At 48.8% G+C, this 21,784-nt stretch overlaps 1 protein-coding gene across 1 annotated transcript in view; it reads right to left on the bottom strand.

The window, feature by feature from the left end:
• Window positions 1–9,273: 9,273 nt before the first annotated feature.
• The window catches only part of LOC308375012 (pleckstrin homology domain-containing family A member 5-like), a gene marked incomplete at its 5' end in the record, with an annotated part of 104,338 nt that continues 91,827 nt past the window's right edge, over window positions 9,274–21,784 (bottom strand). The window contains 8 exons of the mRNA XM_080851031.1: window positions 9,274–9,391; window positions 9,744–9,824; window positions 10,337–10,399; window positions 13,762–13,815; window positions 14,406–14,525; window positions 15,838–15,921; window positions 16,410–16,953; window positions 20,089–21,318. Of these exons, the coding sequence (XP_080707157.1) occupies window positions 9,326–9,391; window positions 9,744–9,824; window positions 10,337–10,399; window positions 13,762–13,815; window positions 14,406–14,525; window positions 15,838–15,921; window positions 16,410–16,953; window positions 20,089–21,318 (2,242 nt within the window). The 3' untranslated portion in view covers window positions 9,274–9,325. The remainder of the gene's footprint in view (window positions 9,392–9,743; window positions 9,825–10,336; window positions 10,400–13,761; window positions 13,816–14,405; window positions 14,526–15,837; window positions 15,922–16,409; window positions 16,954–20,088; window positions 21,319–21,784) is intronic.

The following is a 21,784-nucleotide window of genomic DNA, read 5'->3' as shown; positions in this document are numbered from 1 at the left end:
AGACAAAGGGAGAGCCTAAGCGAGAGAGAGAGAGAGAGAGAGAGAGAGAGAGAGAGAGAGAGAGAAATGCAGAACAAAGTAGAGACAGACTAGAACAGAATACGAGAAGGACTTTGGGCAGATGTCATGCTCACCTGTTCTGAGAAGCCAGCATGAAGATCTGCTCCTCTCTCCTCCGCCTCTCCTCTTCCTGCTCCTCCTCCTTCCCCTCACCTCCACATCCTCCTGCTTCCCCTCCTCCTTGTCTTCCTCCTCCTCCTCGTCCTCCTTCTCCACCTCCTCGTCAGCTTTGGGCTGCTCTGCTCCTCAGGAGGGGGACTCATACTCTCCTCCGCAGCCAGCACCTCCTCCTGCACAGGAAAACCAAAGTCACGCCAGCACATAAATCAAAGCAGTGGAATGACTATGTAAACTGTAAAGTGATACAACATAAAAGCTGACCGTGCAGCAGACTGGAGCTTTAAATGATTGTGAATTCTATCTTTGATTCTACATAACAGGAAAAGGGCCCCTTTTTGAGGTCAAGTTACGCTGTGTCACACTGTGCTTAAATATCCTGTCTGGATTACGCTCAGGACAGATATTTTATCTTATCAAGAGTGTCAGAATGTCCTGGATACACATAAGTCAGTGATCAGCTGGTGGTTTCTGACAGAATGATCTGAGTCGAGCCGAAAGGTGCTTACCTGTGTGGGGGTTTGGGCTGGGGGTCTCGAATGGTGGGGTGATCAGCATTGCTGACGCTCTCTCCAGCATCTCCTGCTCCAGAGCCTGTAGCGAAGCCTCCAATCTCTGCCTGTCTGGGGACACCGCATCGTTCCGCTTGGAGGTCTGTACGTGCACACACACACACACACACACACACACACACACACACACACACAAAAACGCTGCTATGGTCCTTTTCAAAGATCAAATTGTAAGAAAACAACACCCCCGTGGTGACAGACAGAAGTAACGCAATGACATGGCGCTGAGACAGAGCAGGCCCCTCTTGGTTATTTCGCGTTTGGAGCAGAACCCCTCCGACATCGACACGATGACATGCTGTCGGCTGTCAGAGGAAGCTTACAAGGCGAGTGCCGAGCATGACCGGCATCTCAAAGAGTCCTGGAGGCTCCTGTGTGAAGGACACGACGGAGCTGGGCGCTACGCTATGCTGCGCCGCACCGCACTGCTCTCCGGCCCGGCAAGGGCATGTATTATTCATGGGCTTTGATACGCTGCGGATCTGCCTTCATGCAAAAGGTTTTTTTTTTTAAAGTGAAAAAAAAGTGATGAACTGGGCGCCCTCAATACTTCAAAGCACTCATCGTATCTTCCAAGTCCAAGGGGCCTGAAGATGTCTTCAAAAAGGCGTGGGTGTGTGCTGGGGTGGGCATATATTGGTTTGATTAAACTTGAATAGAATGAACCAACAGTGGACAGAGCTGTTTAATAATTAAAAACCAGACTAAAGGCAAATAGTTAATCTATCTCGGATGAGCTCATTAGTTCAGAGATTAGAGACTTAGCCAAACCATAGAAACCAGCACAGGTCTGTCTCTTGTCCAGTGCAGTGGTCAGGGTGGGCAGTTTTACTGGCAGGTTTTAGTTGGGGTTGGTTTCGTTTATGTGAAGAATGTAGCTGGAGTTGGGGGGTTTACCTGCAGGGTGTAGTAGGGGTTGGGGGGTTTACCTGCAGGGTGTAGTAGGGGTTGGGGGGTTTACCTGCAGGGTGTAGTAGGGGTTGGTGGGTTTACCTCCAGGGTGTAGTAGGGGTTGGTGGGTTTACCTGCAGGGTGGAGTAGGGGTTGGTGGGTTTACCTGCAGGGTGTAGTAGGGGTTGGTGGGTTTACCTGCAGGGTGTAATAGGGGTTGGTTTTGTTTACCTGCAGGGTGTAGTAGGGGTTGGTGGGTTTACCTGCATGGTGTAGTAGGGTTTACCTGCAGGGTGTAGTAGGGGTTGGGGGGTTTACCTCCAGGGTGTAGTAGGGTTTACCTGCAGGGTGTAGTAGGGGTTGGTGGGTTTACCTGCAGGGTGTAATAGGGGTTGGTTTTGTTTACCTGCAGGGTGTAGTAGGGGTTGGTTTTGTTTACCTGCAGGGTGTAGTAGGGGTTGGTTTTGTTTACCTGCAGGGTGTAGTAGGGGTTGGTGGGTTTACCTGCAGGGTGTAGTAGGGGTTGGTGGGTTTACCTGCAGGGTGTAGTAGGGGTTGGTTTTGTTTACCTGCAGGGTGTAGTAGGGGTTGGGGGGTTTACCTGCAGGGTGTAGTAGGGGTTGGTGGGTTTACCTGCAGGGTGTAGTAGGGGTTGGTGGGTTTACCTGCAGGGTGTAGTAGGGGTTGGTTTTGTTTACCTGCAGGGTGTAGTAGGGGTTGGGGGGTTTACCTGCAGGGTGTAGTAGGGGTTGGTGGGTTTACCTGCAGGGTGTAGTAGGGGTTGGGGGGTTTACCTGCAGGGTGTAGTAGGGGTTGGGAGGTTTACCTGCTGGGTGTAGTAGGGGTTGGGGGGTTTACCTGCTGGGTGTAGTAGGGGTTGGTTTTGTTTACCTGCAGGGTGTAGTAGGGGTTGGGAGGTTTACCTGCTGGGTGTAGTAGGGGTTGGTTTTGTTTACCTGCAGGGTGTAGTAGGGGTTGGGGGGTTTACCTGCAGGGTGTAGTAGGGGTTGGTTTTGTTTACCTGCAGGGTGTAGTAGGGGTTGGTGGGGATCTGGTCCCGGGTGAAGGAGGAGCTGCGGGAGAGGGAGCTCTCCCGGTCTCCGGAGCTCGAGTCTCTGCGGCGCAGCGAGGCCTGCTGGTGCCTCCTGATGCGCTCCATCTGCTCCTCCACGCTCATGCGGGGCCGCAAGCCCTCCACCGAGAGGCTCTGCTCCACAGCGCTCCGGGGACGCTCCTGCGCCAGAGGACAAACAAGTGTCACTGCTCCGAGAGAAAGTGATAGAGTTACAAGAGAACACAAATGTGCAGCTACACCTTCATATAGACACATGGGTCTTCTGGCATACAAACAGGGTCTGGCCAACTCAATGGAAGCACGTTTTAAGGAAACGGAAGGTATGCTGATATTGTAGGTCAAGGGTTGAAGAGTGAACCCTACCCTACACTGTAAACAGTGGATGGTTGAGATCAGGGACATCATAAACACCTACTCTTTTTCAGTTAACAGCTGGGGGGAAACACAGCTGTAAAAACATTTGACAACATTTTCGTTGGCCAAACTGTAAGGATTTGTTAATGTTTCACGGGTAACAGATATTCTGGCCCATTCCATCGTCAAAGCAATGGGAATCTAATTGCTGGAGCAGTGCAGCTCTCCACAGATACCGACTGCACATGTGAGGACGGTATGTGATCAGGAATGAAGGCTGAAGGCAAAAGACTGTGCACAAAAGGAGTTGTGCAAAGAGAAAGAGCAGAGGATAAGAAGAGTAAAAAAGAAACTGCCACGCTTGTGAGTAACAGAGCATAGTCAGAGGAGCTACCATGTGCCCAGATGCAAAGTCTGTATAGGTGGCACCGTCAAGGTTACAGATTTAGATGGCATCAGTGGGGGGTCCTGGCATGGCAAGAAACCCCTCCATCTTAGTTTAGAAGGTCAATGTCATCCACCTCCTCATGTGTCCAAGTAGTCACGTCACTGCTCTGAGGAGGCAGATGGGCAGGTAGATATTTCAGCACGACATGGCTGCTACCCACAGGACATGTGTAGTCCCCAAATGGAGAAAAATGAGAATTGTATCTGTGCCTCTTGCAAGGACAAGATCTAAATCCAATGCAGAATTGATGAGGTATTCCCGGGAGATGTTTCAGATCATGTTCATACATCTCCATTGGCAGATCAAATCCCTCAGCATGAGAGGGTCGATACTCCTGCAGCGGAATGGAATTATTTTCTGTCTGCAGCCTTTTCAATTATTTGATGCAGTGGATAATAACCAGTGGTAGGACAAATGTATCAGAAACATAAAGACATCGGTTGTACACATTTTCTACATGCAAAGCCCTGGCCAGAACCTGCATCTATGACCATACAATTATATTAAAAAACAATGTGGTCTGAAAAAATGTACCTAAAAGAAAAAAATAATTGTTAACCCAATCACTCCTAGATCTATGAATAATCTATGAGAATCTATGAATAATCTATGAGAATCTATGAATAAAACTATTGAAAACTAGCACCACTTGACAAAAAAGGGTTCTCTCTCTGACAGCAGCACTTACTGTTCTGGGGTCAGGCTTTTTGCTCTTCCTTAAAGTGACATAGGACGCGATGCTGGAGGACTCTGTAATGGGCGACTTTGCTCTGGGAGACACGATGCCTACAGGGTAGGGCATTCCTGAGCATAAATACATACAGGGGGGGAAAGAACATTCAGTTCAGTAACTCCAACCAGCCCCAACTGATGTTCTTGAGTTCTAAAGCGCTTGTTCTACCGGTTCACGTTCAGGCACCTTTGGCGACGGTGGGCTCTTTCTCCACGACCTGCTCGGCTGTCTTGTCCTCCCCGTTGGACTCGTCTACCTCGGCCACGGTGGTGAGCTCCGGCTCACTCTTATACAGGCGGTAGTCTGGGCCCTGGAGGAGAGCGAGGACCTTAACACATGACTCACCAACACCAACACCATACCGCCACTACACCAAAGACTGGTTTTCAGATGAAAGCCTAAGCGTCATCCTGGACTTGATTTCAGTACTGAATTAATTCCTAACTTTAAGTGCTATTCAGCGATTGCTATGTGCTACATGCTACTGCCAGGTTTAGGCTTGTCTGAGCTACCAGTCTGGAGGGTCACACACACAAGGGGTCACAGGGGTCAAACACGGCACTAGGGCAATACACAACATGGCTCACAAATGGAGCAATGGCTATGACGGCAGCTACACAACACACCACACACACACCAACGTTTTTCTCCAGAGGTTCAAAGTGCACTGACAATAAGACACAGAGAACCACAAACATAAAACGAACACCGCAACACCACACATGGGGCTCTAGACATCATGAAAGCATGGGCATAAACCAAAAGGGCAGACTTCATGACTTTAAACTCAAGGTGAAGCCAACAGGCAACCACAGTCAAAATGAAACACAAGCTCAACTCCACACACAATGGCAAGACTCAAACTCAAACGTTAGGCTCAAGCTCCAAACGCAAACCGCCACACACACAAGTGATGTCCAACAACAGAGTGGACCACAAAGGGGATGAATGGGAATGAGTCAAAATAGGCAGATGTAAGGAGGCTGAATGGGGTCAAAAAGGTATCCATGAGGGGAGGAAGGAGAGAGCAACTGGGTACATTCATGCCAAGCGGCAGGAAAGGCTGTGAGGGCAGCCTTCATCATGAAGCCGATGACGATGATGAGGAAGAAGATGATGAGGAAAGCGTCTGATGACGGTGACGAAGCTTTCAGCACAAAATGCAAGGAGTGGAGCATCTTACACTCTGACCGCCGTTCCTCTGGTGCTGGAGTGGACGGGGCACGTGCCCTTGGCTGGTGCCGACGGGGACCACAGGCGGCACGATGGCCGGGCAGTCGCCGCTCTCGTAGGAGTGAGGGAGAGGGGGTCGAGGGGGTACAGGGTCTACCTCCTACAGATTAGACAAAGGGTGGAGGGAGGTTTTCCTCTGAGGGAGTCGGGTCACACTGATGAGGAAGCTTAGGATGCACTGATGCAAAACCCCAGTCAGTTTTAATAAGTGTTCAGCACCAATTAGTAATACTGAGGTTGTTAACAGTGCAGCATTAACTATTAGGCAGCAGTGTCACACCTTCACGTCAATATAGTTTATTTGTTAATTTGACTTTTCTTCTTTTCTTATTGATTTTTTCAGGAACTGTGCAACTCACCTCATTCTTGTGGGCGTTTGTTACGGGTTTTGTGCCAGGGAAGCCTACAACAAAAGGAAGGACATTATTTGACTTGCTACATTGTTTTTTAGACTTGTTACATTGTTAACCAAAAGCATGAAGTCCACTGGTCCATTCTAACATGATAATGTATAAAGTGTCTGGGTCTGTGGGTTTGTCTTTGGCTGTGTGTTTTGGAATTTAATTTAGCCTTTATTTAATCAAGTTAGGTCAACTGAAACAGTTTCTCTCTTGTCATAACAGCCTAGACCAGGAGATAGTGAGATTTGTTTCCGGTTGGAAACACATAATCAGATGTGTCAGAAAAACCCTGGAGTGTTTGCCAGGTTAGGGGACCCAGCAACTGCACTTCTTGTTTTTGTGCAATTTTGGCTGTCATTCCCTGCTGCATGTGGGTGACTGTGCATACGTGCGTGTATGTGTGTGTGTGTGTGTGTGTGTGTGTGTTTGTGTGTGTGTGTGTTTGTGTGTGTTTTTGTATTTGTGAGCGTGCGTGACACAGACACACATGTGCTTGTGGGGGGTCTCTCTTGTCTGAAAGACTTACTGGTGTCGACGCTTCTTTGTGGCTTATTTTTGCTCAAAGCCTCCATCACATCCTGGATCCTCCACAGCTCCTTCTGGATCTGCACATGCTGCTGGCTCGGGGGCTCTGTCTGCTTGGAGACACGCACGCACCCGCACACACACACGCACACACACACACACACGCACACGCACACGCACACACACACACACACACACACACACACACACACACACACACACACACACACACACACACACATATGTCCAAAAAGAGCTTTTCAAAAACACGAGAAACATCTACCACAGCTTTTCATGAGGCACATCCGGCATTTTCTGTCACGGTTTGACCTCCTGTCATAGACTGTTTATTAAAAACACTTCACTTATGTATACTCCCTGTTTTGCCACTGACTATCCGTTCAGGCACACTTTACAGCTGTGAGCCTCCCATCCACTACCACGCTATTATATGCTGAAGCCCCTTCTTCATCAGGAGTCAGGCCAACACACCGCTAATGTCCCTCCTTATATTACTCATGCTTAAGAGCACCGGAAACAGACTGCAGGAGGGAGCTGGCCACTAATCGACTTCTATTCAGGTGTGAAGATGATGGTCAGCCCTTTAGATTTCGAGCAGGGTGAAATTTAATAACCAGATCAGAGGGGACCTTTTTTCCCTCCCTCCCTCTCTCTCTCTCTCTCCCTCCCTCCTCTCCCTCTCTCCCTCCCTTTTGCTCGCTGCTAACGAGAGTCCTTGCAGGTGTTAAAACTAATTAGCTGCTCCTCTTTAGCGAATGGGCACTGGCGGCTCAGAGGGGAGTGAGAAGACACGGGAGCACTTAGAGGCTGTCAGACGCGCTGCCTGGGGTCTGGGTTGTGGTGCCACGTGACACGAGACACACCCCACTTGACACATCCCACGTGACACATGCCTTGCGCAAGTGAAAGAGGAAAGCGTTGGAATATTGCATCCCATCAATCCTGGAAGAGCTATGATGACGGGTGATGGAGGTTTTTACATGAAGGAGTGGGTAAAGGTTTGAGGTCAAAACATGTTGAATTCCCACTATAAACAATAAACCTGACACAGAAACTGCTTGTTTTGCGTTGTGATGGAGGTTTTTACATAAAGATTTCATGTTTCAGATGATGATTTCATGATCGATTCCCATTATAAACCGTTAGCACTGCATCCAAAAGAAGCAACAGATTGCAATTAGTGCTCTCTCTAGCCTTGCAGCATCGAAGTATTGAAGACATTTTCTAGCACAATAGGTGGTGCTGTATGGCACAGCATGTTCTCAGTTTGGTATTGCGTTTACCAGTCAGCTGGCAAATGTCAAAGAAAAGGGAAAGAGTGAGAAAAGACTGTTATTTTTAGGGGCGACGACGGGAGTGTTATTTTTAGGGGAGTGTTGGGGGAGAGTGTTGTCTATTCTTTCCTTCCGCGGCGTGAACAAAGGCACCTAATAGCTTTTGCTGCTTTCTGTCATCAACACCACTTTAGTGTAAAAAAAAAAAAAAATGTTTTAATTGCTGTTTTGACAACTTTCAAGAGAGGCATGGAGTTAATGGGTGTAGCAGAGGCAGAGTATAGGAGAGGCTGGAGAAGGGTATCGAGGGGTTACACAAGGGGCCGACAGCTGTGGCGATCGATGAGGAGAGCGAGACGAACCTGTGGGCTGCCCAGGGCCTCCAGCCTCTCCAGCAGGTTGGTCTTGGCCAGAGTGACGTCGGCCTCCATCCTGTCATAGTCTCTCCAGGCCCGCTCCAGCTCCTGAGGAGAATACGCATACATACAACACAAGTGTTTTTACACCTCTATTTCAAGGCTGGAATATTGCGCCACTATTCGGCCTTGCTGTTTTTTCTACAAGGTATGGAGTGGCAATGAGGGGGGGGGGGGGGATCTTTGTTGTTCCACCTTTGAGCTGGCAGTCGAGGTCATCACAGAGGCATAACTATCAATGCATCTTCTCACACATTTAAAAAGGTTTCTAGCCTTGGATATATATAGACTATATATACATGTGTGTGAGTGTGTGTTGCATGTTTGTGTGTGTGTGAGTGTGTGCTGCATGTGTGTGTGTGTGTGAGTGTGTGTTGCATGTGTGTGTGTGTGTGAGTGTGTGTTGCATGTGTGTGTGTGTGTCAGTGTGTGTTGCATGTGTGTGTGTGTGTGTGTGTGTGTGAGTGTGTGTTGCATGTGTGTGTGTGTGTTGCATGTGTGTGTGTGTGTGTGTGTGTGTGTGAGTGTGTGTTGCATGTATGTGTGTGTGAGTGTGTGTTGTATGTGTTAGTGTGTATGTGTGTCTGTGTGTGTGTGAGTGTGTGTGTTGCATGTGTGTTTGTGTGAGTGTGTGTTGCATGTGTGTGTGTGTGGGTGTGTGCTGCATGTGTTTGTGTGTGTGTGTGTGTTGCATGTGTGTTTGCGTGAGTGTGTGTTGCATGTGTGTGTTTGTGAGTGCGTGTTGCATGTGTGTGTGTGTGTGTGTGTGAGTGTGTGTTGCATGTGTGTGTATGAGAGTGTGTGTTGCATGTGTGTGTGTGTGAGTGTGTGTTGCATGTGTGTATGCTTTTTGGCACTGCTCACAGTGGTGATGCGGGTCAGCTCGCGGCAGGTGCTGAGCAGGCCGTTCTGCAGGACGTCCCTCTGCTGGATGACGCTCTGCACGGCCGCCGGGTTGTCCGCGCTCATCTCGATCTCCTGGCTCGCTGACAGCAGCGCCGTCTCCAGCGTGTGCTAAAGACCACCACAACACCCCGGGAATTAGCTACGAACCCTCTAACCCTCTTATCACCTACACACTACATACCGTTATATCTTCTGGTAATGTATGCTTAAACTGTGAAAACAGAGTCCTTGTGCCCCTTGTCCTTGGTGGATATCGAATGATGTAGGATCTGACTTAGGTCCGTAGATGAATATCTGCACTAGAGCCCAGCAATGTGCTGCTGTCTGTAGGAGCCCATGGGGAAATCGGGAGCAGGTGCAGCAGGCTGAGAGCGAGAACTGGGATGAGTCTAATGAAGCTCTCCGAAGGCCCAGAGCCTCTCCCCATAATTAATCTGGGAGAAAGGTGACTCCGTGGACAGACTCTTTAAGTAGAGATGCACTCAACTTTCAAACGTGGCGAAAACTGCGGGAACAGGTTAGTACCTGTTTTTAAGTAGACTGTTTTTTAAGACATATTTTTTAAGACTTTACTGGAAGAGGTCTGTTAAAATGATCTACCGTGCAGACAATGGTGATGTCATGGAGATATCACAAGATCACCACGTTTGTTGTTCCCCGTGAGCAAGAGAGATAAGGTTGTATGATGGGCTCGGGTGGTTTATATGGTACTGTTACCTTTTCTCTGTGGAGCTGCTGCAGCTTCTCTTCTTGGGTTCGCACCACCTTGTCTTGTTCACACAACCTGCTAAGCTTTGCCTGAAAAGTGATAATATAATAGAGAGTTCAGATGGGGGTTTTTTTGGGGAGGGGGGGGTGTTAAAAAAGAAAATTGTGCTAACACATGTCAAAGCTTTTGCACATATTTCATTCTGACAGATGAACCGAAAACAAGCATGGATCTACAGTTTTTTTCCCAAGTTCTGAGAGTCTTAAATATTTTCTCACAAACCGTACATTTAAAATGTGTATCAAAAGCTAACTTATAGCTGGCGGACATTATCTGTAGATTCACAATATTCAGATATCTGGAGGAGAATATTTGTTGTTAGTTTATCATTTCATTCAGGGTAAAATGGTTGATGGCACCATCAACAAGATCTGTCAGTTTTTCACTTTTTGGTAGAAGAACAAAGCTAACAAAAAGCAAAACTGATAAAAAAAAAAGACTCCCATAAATGATTCAATTTTTCCACCCAAGCGTATTAATGTTAGAACATCCCTCGGCAAGTCAGCGTAAACAGACTCAATGCTTGCTGTCAGACACTCACATCCACGTCCAGGTCTTCTGATCGGTATGTGTAGGAGCCTTCTCTGTAGTCTTCTGGACTCAACTGAAAGACAGAGCAACGGTTTCAAACAGAGAGACTAAAAAAAAAGGCAAAGAAAAGCTGATAAATGAGCCTGAGCGCTAGGGTATCAGCTCATAATGTATTTGGCAATGACGACCATGCTCACTATGCTCCCAACGCGGTCCTCCCATATATTCAATTTGTTTGCCCAGGGCTCTGCAGCGAATTGAGACTATTCTTTTATGGTGGGTCATTCACTAGTGTCGTACATATATTCTACTGCTTGAAAAGAAGAGTAATGAGAACAAGGATGTACCTACATACTGGACTGTTCCTGTGCAGGCACATTACATTTAAGACACATTTTCCTACATCTTGGCTGTAAAAGTGTATAGCAAAATGTCACTATGCAAAATTATGCATTACAGTTCCACAAATCAGCTAAATTAATAATTAATTGCATTAAATTATGGAAAAAAATTCAGGGTCCATTGTTTCTTTATCATCTGATGTATGACTAGCCTACAGCACAGAATTGGCTGGGCCAAATACGCAAAGTTCTGTGCTCACACTTTTCTTTTGACACACACACACCAACATACATCAGCACTTGCACACACCAAACACACACACACACACACACAAATATACATCAGCACTTGCACACACCAAACACACACACACACACACACACACACACACACACACACACACACACACACACACAAATATACATCAGCACTTGCACACACCAAACACACACACACACACACACACACACACACACACACACACACACACACACACACACACACGGATTGTTTAAAACCTTGAGAGGTAATGGATGGAAATAGGAGGAGGGCTCCTGCACTGACGGTAACTCAGTGCTGAAGGAAGGGCATGCAGCATCACTTTTAAACCTCAAGGTCACAAAAGTGGCAGGCAGTTGGAAGGAGGGCGGGGGTAGGGTGGGGGTGGCTAGCTGGAGGTTGGGGGGGGATCTCCATTCCACAATGTTTGGCGTGATACACAGTCAGAAAAAAGGTTCAACAAGACGACAACCAAAACAACCACAACAATATGACAAAACCTGAATGGTGTGAAAACCTTCAAATTAAATGCATGATGTGCGCTCCTTTAATTCCAACTAAAGCAATCCTTTGGATGTTGGTGGACAAACTTCATCTGCAAACTATCTTCCCAGAGACAAAGTCTGTCCTGGCTGACTGGCATTGGCAGGCTGGAGGCATCAATTTAACCCACAGTGGCTGTGTCTTAGGGCTCAGAACAAGGGTGTTCCAGGAGCTGGCTGCGCTGTGAAGAACTGGAAGGGGCCAGAGCTGGGCAGGAGGGAGGACCTGCACTGGCAGGCCAGCCATGCGCCGCGCTAATTATGCTCCCCTGGTAAGGGCCTGTCAGGGCCCGAGTTAGCGTGACTAATGAAAAGCTCGCAGAGGCCCGCCGCTAAATCCAGCCCCAAAGCCCAGCGGGAACGGCCGACTCATATTTCTGACCGCCCAACCAAGCCCGTCCCGCCTGATCCACCCTCCTACTTTCAGAGAGGGGGCAGGTTCTTTGCAGCTAATGCCCTTTGAGTTGGAGAAGACTTTCAAGAGCAAAAACAAACTACTATATGTATAGGAAAGGTTGCCAGCTGGGGATTTACTTTGCACTAAAATACAGTCAGAAACCAGGGCCATCATTACATATGATCCAAAATGTCTTGAGCAATGCACTGTGGATCCCCAGTGGAAACAGTGCAGGGCATGGGGAACACAAAGGAAGTGGGGTGTGTCACTAATGAGAGGTGATGGATCTCTGGAGGCATCCACTGGGGCCATGGGGCCTAAATCTGATGTAACTGCCATCCCATTCATCACAGGCGGTGGACTTTGAACAAGGAAAGCGGTGAATGTGATGTGCTGCAATACCAACAACGCAAGACGCTAAAAACATAAAAGGTTGTGATGACATTTGGTGACGGCATCCGAATGTGGGAGAAACAAGAGGAGAGGAGAGGAGAGGAGAGGAGAAAGTGGTCGATGACAACAGGCAGGTGCATGGATGTCGGTATCCCGCGACCTTACTTGCTGGTACAGTTGAGGCCTTGGCGCAGAGTTCTCAATCATAGTGTGTATCATGAAGATTAAAGGCTCGTTCTCCTTCATCTAGTCCAGTGGCGAAGGGAAGGAGGGAGCAACATAGCACAAGTCAATTTACACCACAGTTAGGGGTCCAATGAAAACTCAATAAGCCACTATCCCAGTGATTCCATCGAGGTGTCGTGTCTGTGTGTGTGTGTGTGTGTGTGTGTGTGTGTGTGTGTGTGTGTGTGTGTGTGTGTGTGTGTGCGTGTTTGCATAAGCATGTATGTGAGTACATTTCTGTATGTTCATACATAGTTTTTGTCGGTGTGTATTTCTGTGCGGATAACTGCTCATCCGTTTCCCAACCAGCAGCTGGAGTCACCTGAGCCACTGTGACGTGGTCAGTTAGAAAACTGAGAGCCGCTGATACTTCTGTGCCCACAACTTGGAAAGTACCGTGGTATTTCCTGTGACTTCAAATAACACCCTACACCTGACCTTCTCCAAATCCAATTGAGTAGTGCAGGCGGTGCGGGAGACCGCCGAAGCTTTGTCAGAATCAACAGCACATTAAACCGTCTCCCGCCATTAGACATGCCTGATGGAGTTTGCGAAACCTGAGCCCAGAACCCAACAGACAGATTTTCCTCTTCCATCCCATTTGATTGAATGACCTTGATAAAGCATTTACTGCATATTCAACCCCTCAAGTATAGACACAGATACATACACACACAAATAAACAAACACAAATGCAATACCTCTGCAGTATGCGTCGCCATGACTGCATCTGCAAAGGCAATCTAAACAGCATTCAGCAATGCAAAGTAAAATGTCACCACGCCATCACGCTTTAAAAAATTCAACAAGTCATGTATGAAATAATAGCACCTGACGTGTGTGCTCTCTGTGGGGCACATGGCTACTTTTGCTGCTGGATCTACCCAGCTCATCATACTTAATTACTTATGAGGCAAACTGTCCCAATATAGAAAGCCACACAACATACCCTTCTGAGCGAAACATCTTTAAGTAATGTAAGAGGTGTGTGTGTGTGTGTGTGTGTGTGTGTGTGTGTGTGTGTGTGTGTGTTTTGTGTGTGTGTGTGTGTGGTTGTGTGTGTGGGTGTGTGTGTGTTGTATGTGTGTGTGTGTGTGTGTGTGTGTGTGTGTGTGTGTACATGTGTGTAAATGTGTTGTGGGGTTGGAAGGAGTGCAAGAGGGCTTGTTTGAGAAGCACTCTAACAGGAACTAGAGCAGTGTGGACGCGTCTTATGTGTGCGAGCGGGTAAGTAGTAGGGGGGTGGTGTGCCCTCACCTGGCCGTCGAAATACATGAGATTCCTCTGTAGGTGATGGGAGAGGATATCACTCTAGAGGAGGCAGCAGAGAAGAGACGGCAGGAAAACAGCAGTAGAGGTGAAGAGAAGAGAAGAAAAGAAAAGAGAGACGTGAGAGGTGCAGGAAAACACGGGAGGAAGAAAAAGACAGGCAGGCAAGAGAGAAGAAGAGGAGAGCTGTTTTTGACAAGCAACTTTCAGCTATAAGCCAAGGCTGTACACAACTCGGGGGCATGCCTGTGGGCTTACTGGTGAGAAGACAGGAAAACTGACCACATGCTTTTTGTTTACAACAGATGCATGCAAAGCATCAAGGCCATAACACGGTTCATGTATAAAAAAATATCGCACAAGGAACAGTTCATTAAAAATTGAGCAGTACTGCAAAATGAAAAAAAAAATGCTTTTAGCAAAAGCACACAAGGAAATCCTTTTATTGATAGTGACACAACACATACCACAAGAAACGGTCAAAGCAAAGCACCATGCTTCTGAAACACACACAAACAAACACATTTGTGTGGTTTGTTTGTTTTTTTTGTTTGTTGGGCGGGGGGCGTGCCCAGAGCATAGCATACACACACGAACACACACACACACACAGGCAGGTGTGTGGGTCTGACCTTTGGGTTGTTGGTGTCGAGGTTTAGTTGCATAAGCTGCGCTAGCGCGTGCTCCCGGAGGCTGCTGAGCTCGGCCTGCTGCCGTCGCAGTTTGATCAGCAGCAGAGTCAGCTCCTCCGGCTGCACCACGGCGGGGCCGCACGGTGGGGGAGACACAGGAGGCACACGTTAGCACCTCATCAAGCCTGCTGGCTCGGAAGTGACCGGCCAGGACATGAGGGGGGGGGGGGGGGGGGGTAGAAAGGTGACTGGTCGAGTGGCGTTATGTCGAAGAAGATGGGAGGGGTTGGATGTGGTCCTAAACTGGGGGACTGGAGGGGTCTGAACAGGTGCTCTGGTGGTTGGTGGCTATTAAATGTGGAGCAGAGTTCCAGTTTGGGAATGTGACAGGACAGAGTTCCAGAGTTTGGGAATGTGACAGGATAGAGTTCCAGAGTTTGGGAATGTGACAGGACAGAGGGCTATAGAATGTTTGCCTTGGCATCACAGGGGCTGCTCTGGCACGGACTGGGTTGGTTGGAATGAAAATGTAGTGGACAAACAGAATGCTACTTTGAATTCATATAAAAGGGAGAGTTTTAATGTTGTTTACATGAATTACTTCTTATAATTCTGCATCATTCGCTTCCAGAATACTGTGGGGTAGGAAGCACAGGTCTATCTATTGTTGGACACATTTAGTTATGGATGGAGATAGGAAAAGAATGTGATCCCCAGATTTGGCTGGGTTGACGCAAGCTCAGAAACATAAACCTGACAGCGCTACAATGTGAGCACAAAGCTAATCTGTCCGGAAACAGCTTTTGAGGTTTTGAAGGGAAAGTCTTCCGAGTAAGCCCATGATAATTCCAGGCTCTTCTCACTGCAATGCTTTTTCTGTTCCACAGTCACAGCACATAGGCGGGTGAAAAATAAATGGCATAGCGTTTCAGACCCATCTACCCTGATTGATTCGCCTGCAAGTGGCAAACATCTGTCTGAGAGAGGCCAGAGACGAGCAAATAATTCATAAAGGGCTCACATTTGTGAGGAGGCTCGCTCAATTACCTCTATGAAATATTTAGAATTTAGTTTGTGGCCATTTCACTTCCACAGTGGCTTTTGCTCATCTCATCCTATGATTACTCTGTCACTGGCAATAAGGACAAGACAGATATACAAAAGGAAACAAAGTGTATCTGTTCCTGTCACAAAGAAACTGCAGTTTCAACCCATCCTAATGCTACCTTCGTCTCAATGTTTCTGAATTCTCTTTCAACAGCCTTCTATAATTACTGCAGATTACCGCAGGTGCATAATTGATGCTAAACTATGCACCCTCTACCAATTACGTGCCAAGTGAAAAATATTACTGTAAAAAAGATGACAAGCTGTAAAGAGGATGAATTTATAGTGAGGAACATGAGACAAAAAAAAGACAAAACTATCTCACCGTCTTGCCCTGGAGGGACTGTGGGGTGATGCTCTGGCCCGGCATCGCCATGGGCATGGACCTCCGGTCAGGTTGGTAGGCATACTGGAGAGAGCATGGGGGTGAAGGTGTCAATATCATAAGCAGGCTGACAACAGAGCCTTGTCAAAGGAAGAGGACACTTAGCCAACCAGTAACAAACTCCTATAGAGTGGTCCTTGATCAAATACAGTTAACTGGCAAGCTGACTGCTAATGTATTTGTCATGCCATCTTATCAGAGTTGCAATGTGTTGACCAAACACTTTGTACTCATGAGCTACAATTCCTCCATGCCAATACTTGACTTATATAATAGTAATATGCCATCACAAACCAATTCAAACATAACATGTACAATGTAACAATTAAAATGTAACATGTAAAATGTCACAATTAAAACGTAACATGACAGAATTTAGGTGATAGGATTGAATGTCCATTAAAAACATCATAAAAGAATAACTCTTGTGTCTGCATGAAACCCCTAGACTGGGAGCTAATGAATGGTACCCAGGGAAGGCTCAGGGGGTTGAGGGTGTTCCTCTGTTTTACCTTGGTGGGGTGAGCCCTGTGCCGGCGGTCGATGGATAGGTCCCCGCGATAGATGGGCGAGGACATCTCGGAGCACGCAGCGTGGTTGCGTGCGGAGCGGCGCGGCGAGTAGGTGTGGTAGATGCCTCCCCCCAGTGAGCCGTGTGAGGGCGAGGGTGGGATGGACTGGGCGATACTGGCGCGGGCGCCGGGGGCTGCCGCATGCTCGGCAATGTCACCCATGGTGCGCGGGCTCGGCAGTGTGGCGTACACCTGCCGCTGGCTCATCACCTGCCGCTGCTGCCACTCGTATAGCTGCCACATGGTGTCGTCCCGCATGGAGCGGCGCTTCTCCTGCGCTGTCGCCGTGGTGAGGGTGTGGTAGTTGGAGCCGCCAGCGCTGCCTCCAGCCCCGCGCTTGTAGGTTGAGGTGGGGTAGCCGCACACGCTGCCAGGCCGAGCCCCGCTGTTGCGCGGCAACGTCCGGTAGCCCTCCGGGTAGCGCGGCACCACCTGTGCCCGATGGCTTGGCATGTTCCTTGGCAGCGTCTGGTAGGAGGTTATGCTGGGGACACGCAGGATGAAAATAAGAAAATGTAAAAAATAAAAAAAATTACTTATTCTTAAAGAAGAAAAGGCTTTAATCGGCAGAATAAAAATCTCTATTCGGCCCCTAAATCAAGAGTGTTCAGTGGAAACTGCTTCTAATTACCTGCACGCGTTCTCTCATAATAGAATTATGCTAATAAGCTCTAGCTTTAACTTTGTGATAATTCCCTGTTTTTCCTGGGGGCTATAATTAAAGACTTAATCATTACCATATCGCGGGAAGACAGCATGCTGAGCTGTAACGCTGAAACATGTCTCTGGTTTTCCCCGTGGCCTTTTCGCCTCTTCACCTTTGACCCCTCTGTGCCCCCGAAACGCTGCTTAGTGAGCAGATAATACGAGTGGCTCGCCTGCGGTAAGTCAACTGCCAGACAAATCAGACAGATGTGCGGATCATGGAGGGGTTATTTTTGCAGAGCAGGACACGCACTTAATGCGGTCACAAGCGGAGCGGAGCGGAGCCGTTGAATCCTCCCACCCCTCCCTCTGTCACCGGAAGCTGCTGCCAGCCAGTCGTAGATCGGCAGGATGGACAGCTTCCAATCTTAAGGACCGTGTCATCTTGTGCCAACCAGGCTCAGGGGGTGCCAAGTTCAACTCGTGCTGGGGGTGGGGTGTGGGTGGTGTGGAAGACTGAACAGAGCCGCTGATTACTTGGCTCAGAAATACACACATGCACGTATACGAACGTACGCTCACTCACTCACTCTCTCTCACACACAGACACACACACATACACAAACACAGGACAGCTGCAGAGTGCAGAGGTCCTGTTTTTTTGAAAAGCAGCACAGCATGGTGCAGGAGCTTGGCCACGAAGTATACCCCCACAGCCCCCGCAAGGCGGCCCCCGTCACCGGCTGTCAAACTAACGTTTGAAATGATATGTATCCTCACTACGAAAGATGTTAACATTCGCCTGCACTATGCTGCAGGAAAGGACATAGGCGTCATTTACGCTGGGGACATTCCCTCCGCGCTAGTTTTGACGAAGCTTGCTGCAGTGAATAGAAAGCTTCTCAAACAAAGTTCTTTGTCACCAGTTGAAAGCAATCATCTGGAAGCAATCATACTCTTCTATCAAAAGTCAGACACATGTCTTCTTGGCTTTATGTGGTTTAACAGAATTACAACACGATTCTAGAAGCCTATGAAATTCGGTGCAGTAGTATTTGGGTTACGCTCATCGTAATAACTGAGGCAGACAACACGATAGGCCAGGGAAAGGTAGGATCATCTATTCCATCTAAGCCCCCCCCCATACCATCCCTCCCACAGGATAGGGTGGTGGTGGGGGGGGGGGCTCAGATGTTTGCGTTCCGGCGCTGAGCAGCAGCAGCAGTCCAGCTGTTCTGAGCCTCAGCATCACGACTGAAGGACACTTAAGAGAATCATTAACAGACTTGGCACACTTGTTTCTTATGTAGTTGAAAGCAAAAAAAAGGAGGCGAAAGAAAGAAAGAAGAGGAAATGAATCAGGAAGGCTCAGTCGTCAAAATTGCAACCATAAAAAAAAAAACATCTTCAGTGGGGCATATGCCCCAGGACCCCATGCCCACAGCCAAGCTCACATAGCTTTATCACAATTAAAACAACATCTGTCGCCCAGCCCTCACAGATAACAACTCAGTGTAGATGGACAACCACGGTTTATCCTCGATCTCCCTCTGTCGACACCCGGAAGCATGAACCATCATCGCTCTCTGGTGTCATCTTCTATTTGTGCTGACAGTGTTTTTAGATGAAGGGCGGTAATGGCACGAAAGCGTTTCGAAACGGGGGGGGAAACAATTTCAGTTTCTCCCCCTCTCTACAGCTGTGTTTTTTAAGCCTTTCTTGAACCGTGGCTGAGACGGCCCTAATGAAGAGGCTTTGGGTCTGGAAGGAGAGCATCACAAAGGCCTGTCCTGTGCTGTCTGAAGTGTGCTGGGGCTGGGCACTGCACTGCATACAAAAAACCCTTGGTTGTCAGAGGGAGACACACAGGGGAAGAAATTTCATCTGGAAGATTCCTCAGCCCTGGCATTGAATGGATCACTCTGACAATTCAGAGTCTCCTAGCTGCTTGCACTTAGCAAGGAAGCTAACAAAGCATGAAGTGCATGTTTGAAAGCTTATTGTGTTGTGCCGTATAATACCATTGGTAACAAAACAATGACGGAGAGAGTGGTGTCATGGTGAAAGAGGGGCGAAGCCATGCAGAAATACAGCGGCATTGATGGATAGGAGCCAAATTAACATTTAAATGGGAAATGGAGGCAGCGCGGTAGCCCTGTCATCCTCGCACTCACGTCCGTGTTCCGACGCTTACGGAAGGGACTCGCCGGCACTCTAGTTGGGGACACAGTGTCCATAACTTATTCATCTGAGTAGCGTAGGAGAGCGGAACCAAACGAGTGGAGAGAGAGTGAGAGAGTGAGAGAGATGGGGGGGGGGGAGAGAGAGAGAAGCGGGAGAGCAGAGTGCAAACACTCCTGTTCTTCTCCTGTCTCAAACCAGGCTGGGCAAAATGAGGGGGATGCTTCCTGACAGCGATACAGTGTGTGGTGCGGCTGCCTCGCCAACATAACAAGCTTTCAGCTCACTCAGGGCTGAGATGGTGAGGAGGCAGGCGCGCAGGGGGGGGGGGGGGGGGGGGGGGGATGTGTCGAGAAGGAAAGAGAGGGGGAAGGGGGGTGAAAGTATCTGTGTGGGTGAGATAAATGATTTGGAGAGAAGCAGGGGCCTTTTCAGCTTTCAGCAGAGAGAGAGAGAGAGAGAGAGAGAGAGAGAGAGAGAGAGAGAGAGAGAGCAGCCTGTCTGCTGCTGATCTTAGACTGGACCTGTTTGTGTGTGGGTGAGAGAAAGAAGAGAGATAGGTACGCGAAGAGGTAAGATGTTGCTGCTTGTCAGTGTCATTCCGTATGCAGTGGGGAGAGCGAAAATGACTGATGATGTAAGACAGGCATAAAAAGTTCAAGTAAACATCCGGTTGATCTAGTACACACACACACACACACACATTCACAATCCGACTTGTTATTCATAGCAGGGAGTCAAATCCTCCTTCTCCACATCACCTGACCCCTGTTCTCCCATCAAACCTGCTCACCTCCTGGGGTCGTCCTCAGTGGGGCGCCCCCTTGGTTGGGCCCTCACCCACTGCTCCAGCTGCTGCATGGAGTTGGTCCTGTGCAGGCTCGTGGACCTCTGCAGGCTTGTGGTCCTCTCCGGCTCGTGGCCCAGCGGCTGCTGCTGCTGTTGCTGCTGCTGCTGCTGCTGTTGAGTTTGGCCCAGGCCGTGGGGTGGAACTCTCGGTGGCTGCACCAGCGCTACATCCCCCAGCGGGCTGCGCTCCCCAGAGCCGTTGTGCGGGTTGGGCTTGTGCTGCTGCTGCTGCTGCTGCTGGGCCGCCTGCTGCTGGAGCTGGAGCTGACGCGAGGAGGCTACTGCAGCGGCGATGGCGGCCGCCTGCTCCGGCTGCAACTTGATGCTGTTGATCTTGGTGACCGGCCGACCGGCCTCCACGGACGCTTCGCTCTGGTAGGCGTAGCGGTCGCTGTCGTGCCGTGTGCCGGGGTGGTCGCTGTCCCGCTGGGGGACCAGTTGCTCTGCATCCATTTGGAGGGGGTACCTCTCAATGTCCTTCTGCGAGACATATGTCTCTGTGTCCTGCAAAGCGTACCTCTCTGTGTTGTGGTGGAGAGTGTGTCTCTCTGCGTCTTCGTGAAGAGTGTACCTCTCACTGTCCTTCTGCAGAGTGAGTCTCTCCCCGTCTTTCTGCAAGGCATACAACTGCCCGTCCTTCTGCAAAGCATACACTTGTCCGTCTTTCTGCGAGGTGTATCTACTGTCTTTCTTAAGGGTATGTCTCTCTCCATCTTTCTGGAGAACGTATTTCTCTATTTCCTTGTGTGTAGCATAGTTGTCTGTTTCTTGTTGGAGTGCATATTTCTCAGTGTCTTTCTGGAGACCGTACCTCTCTCCCTCTTTCTGCAGTGCATGTCTGTCAATGTCCTTCTGAAGCGTGTACCTCTCTCCATCTTTCTGTAGGCAGTAGCGTTCTCCATCCTTCTGGAGGGAGTACCTATCTCCGTCCTTCTGCAGGGTGTACCTCTCCCCGTCTTTCTGCAGCGTGTACCTGTCGCCGTCTCTCTGTAAGGTGCAGCGGTGGCTGTGGTCTTGCTTGCCCGACTTTTCCGCCTTCTGCTTCTTCTCCTCGGTGCGGGACGGCTCCCGGTTGCGTTCGTTGTTCTGGATCTCGGGCCGAGTCAGGACTCGGTGGTTCAGCATGTTGTTCACCTCCTGCGGGCTCCGGTAATCTCCCTTCGACTTATCTAGCCTGCAGGAGAAAAAGACAGGGGAAAGAGAGAATACGATTAAAACAGAGAGAGAGAGAGAGAGAGAGAGAGAGAGAGAGAGAGAGAGAGAGAGAGAGAGAGAGAGAGAGATCGACGGAGTACAACAGACTAAACTAGAAAAGAGAGAGAGATGGACTAAATTCAGCAGAACAAAAAACAGGAGAGAAAAGAAAGACAGTAAAACACATACGCTAAATGAAACAGTACACAGCCATTTCCAGAAGAAACCCTCAGAAAATAGTCTGACCCACACCTACACATCTCCGATCGCTGAGAGATGGAGAGAGCGAACAGACTGCCAAACGCGACGGCCTTTCTAAAACAAGGCTGCCTGCTGGCGACATGGGCTTCCAGCTCTACCTCTGACAAGCTTGCTTCCACAGTGAAATACTGAAGAAAAAAACAAAACAAACAGAAGCCCTGGGATTTCAACCTTTCCAGCTCCGT

The sequence above is a fragment of the Sprattus sprattus genome, assembly GCF_963457725.1.
Source record: "Sprattus sprattus genome assembly, chromosome: 14".
Taxonomy (NCBI): Eukaryota; Metazoa; Chordata; class Actinopteri; order Clupeiformes; family Clupeidae; genus Sprattus; species Sprattus sprattus.
Note: the sequence above shows the minus strand (reverse complement) of the source record. Positions and strands in the feature narration are given on the sequence as shown.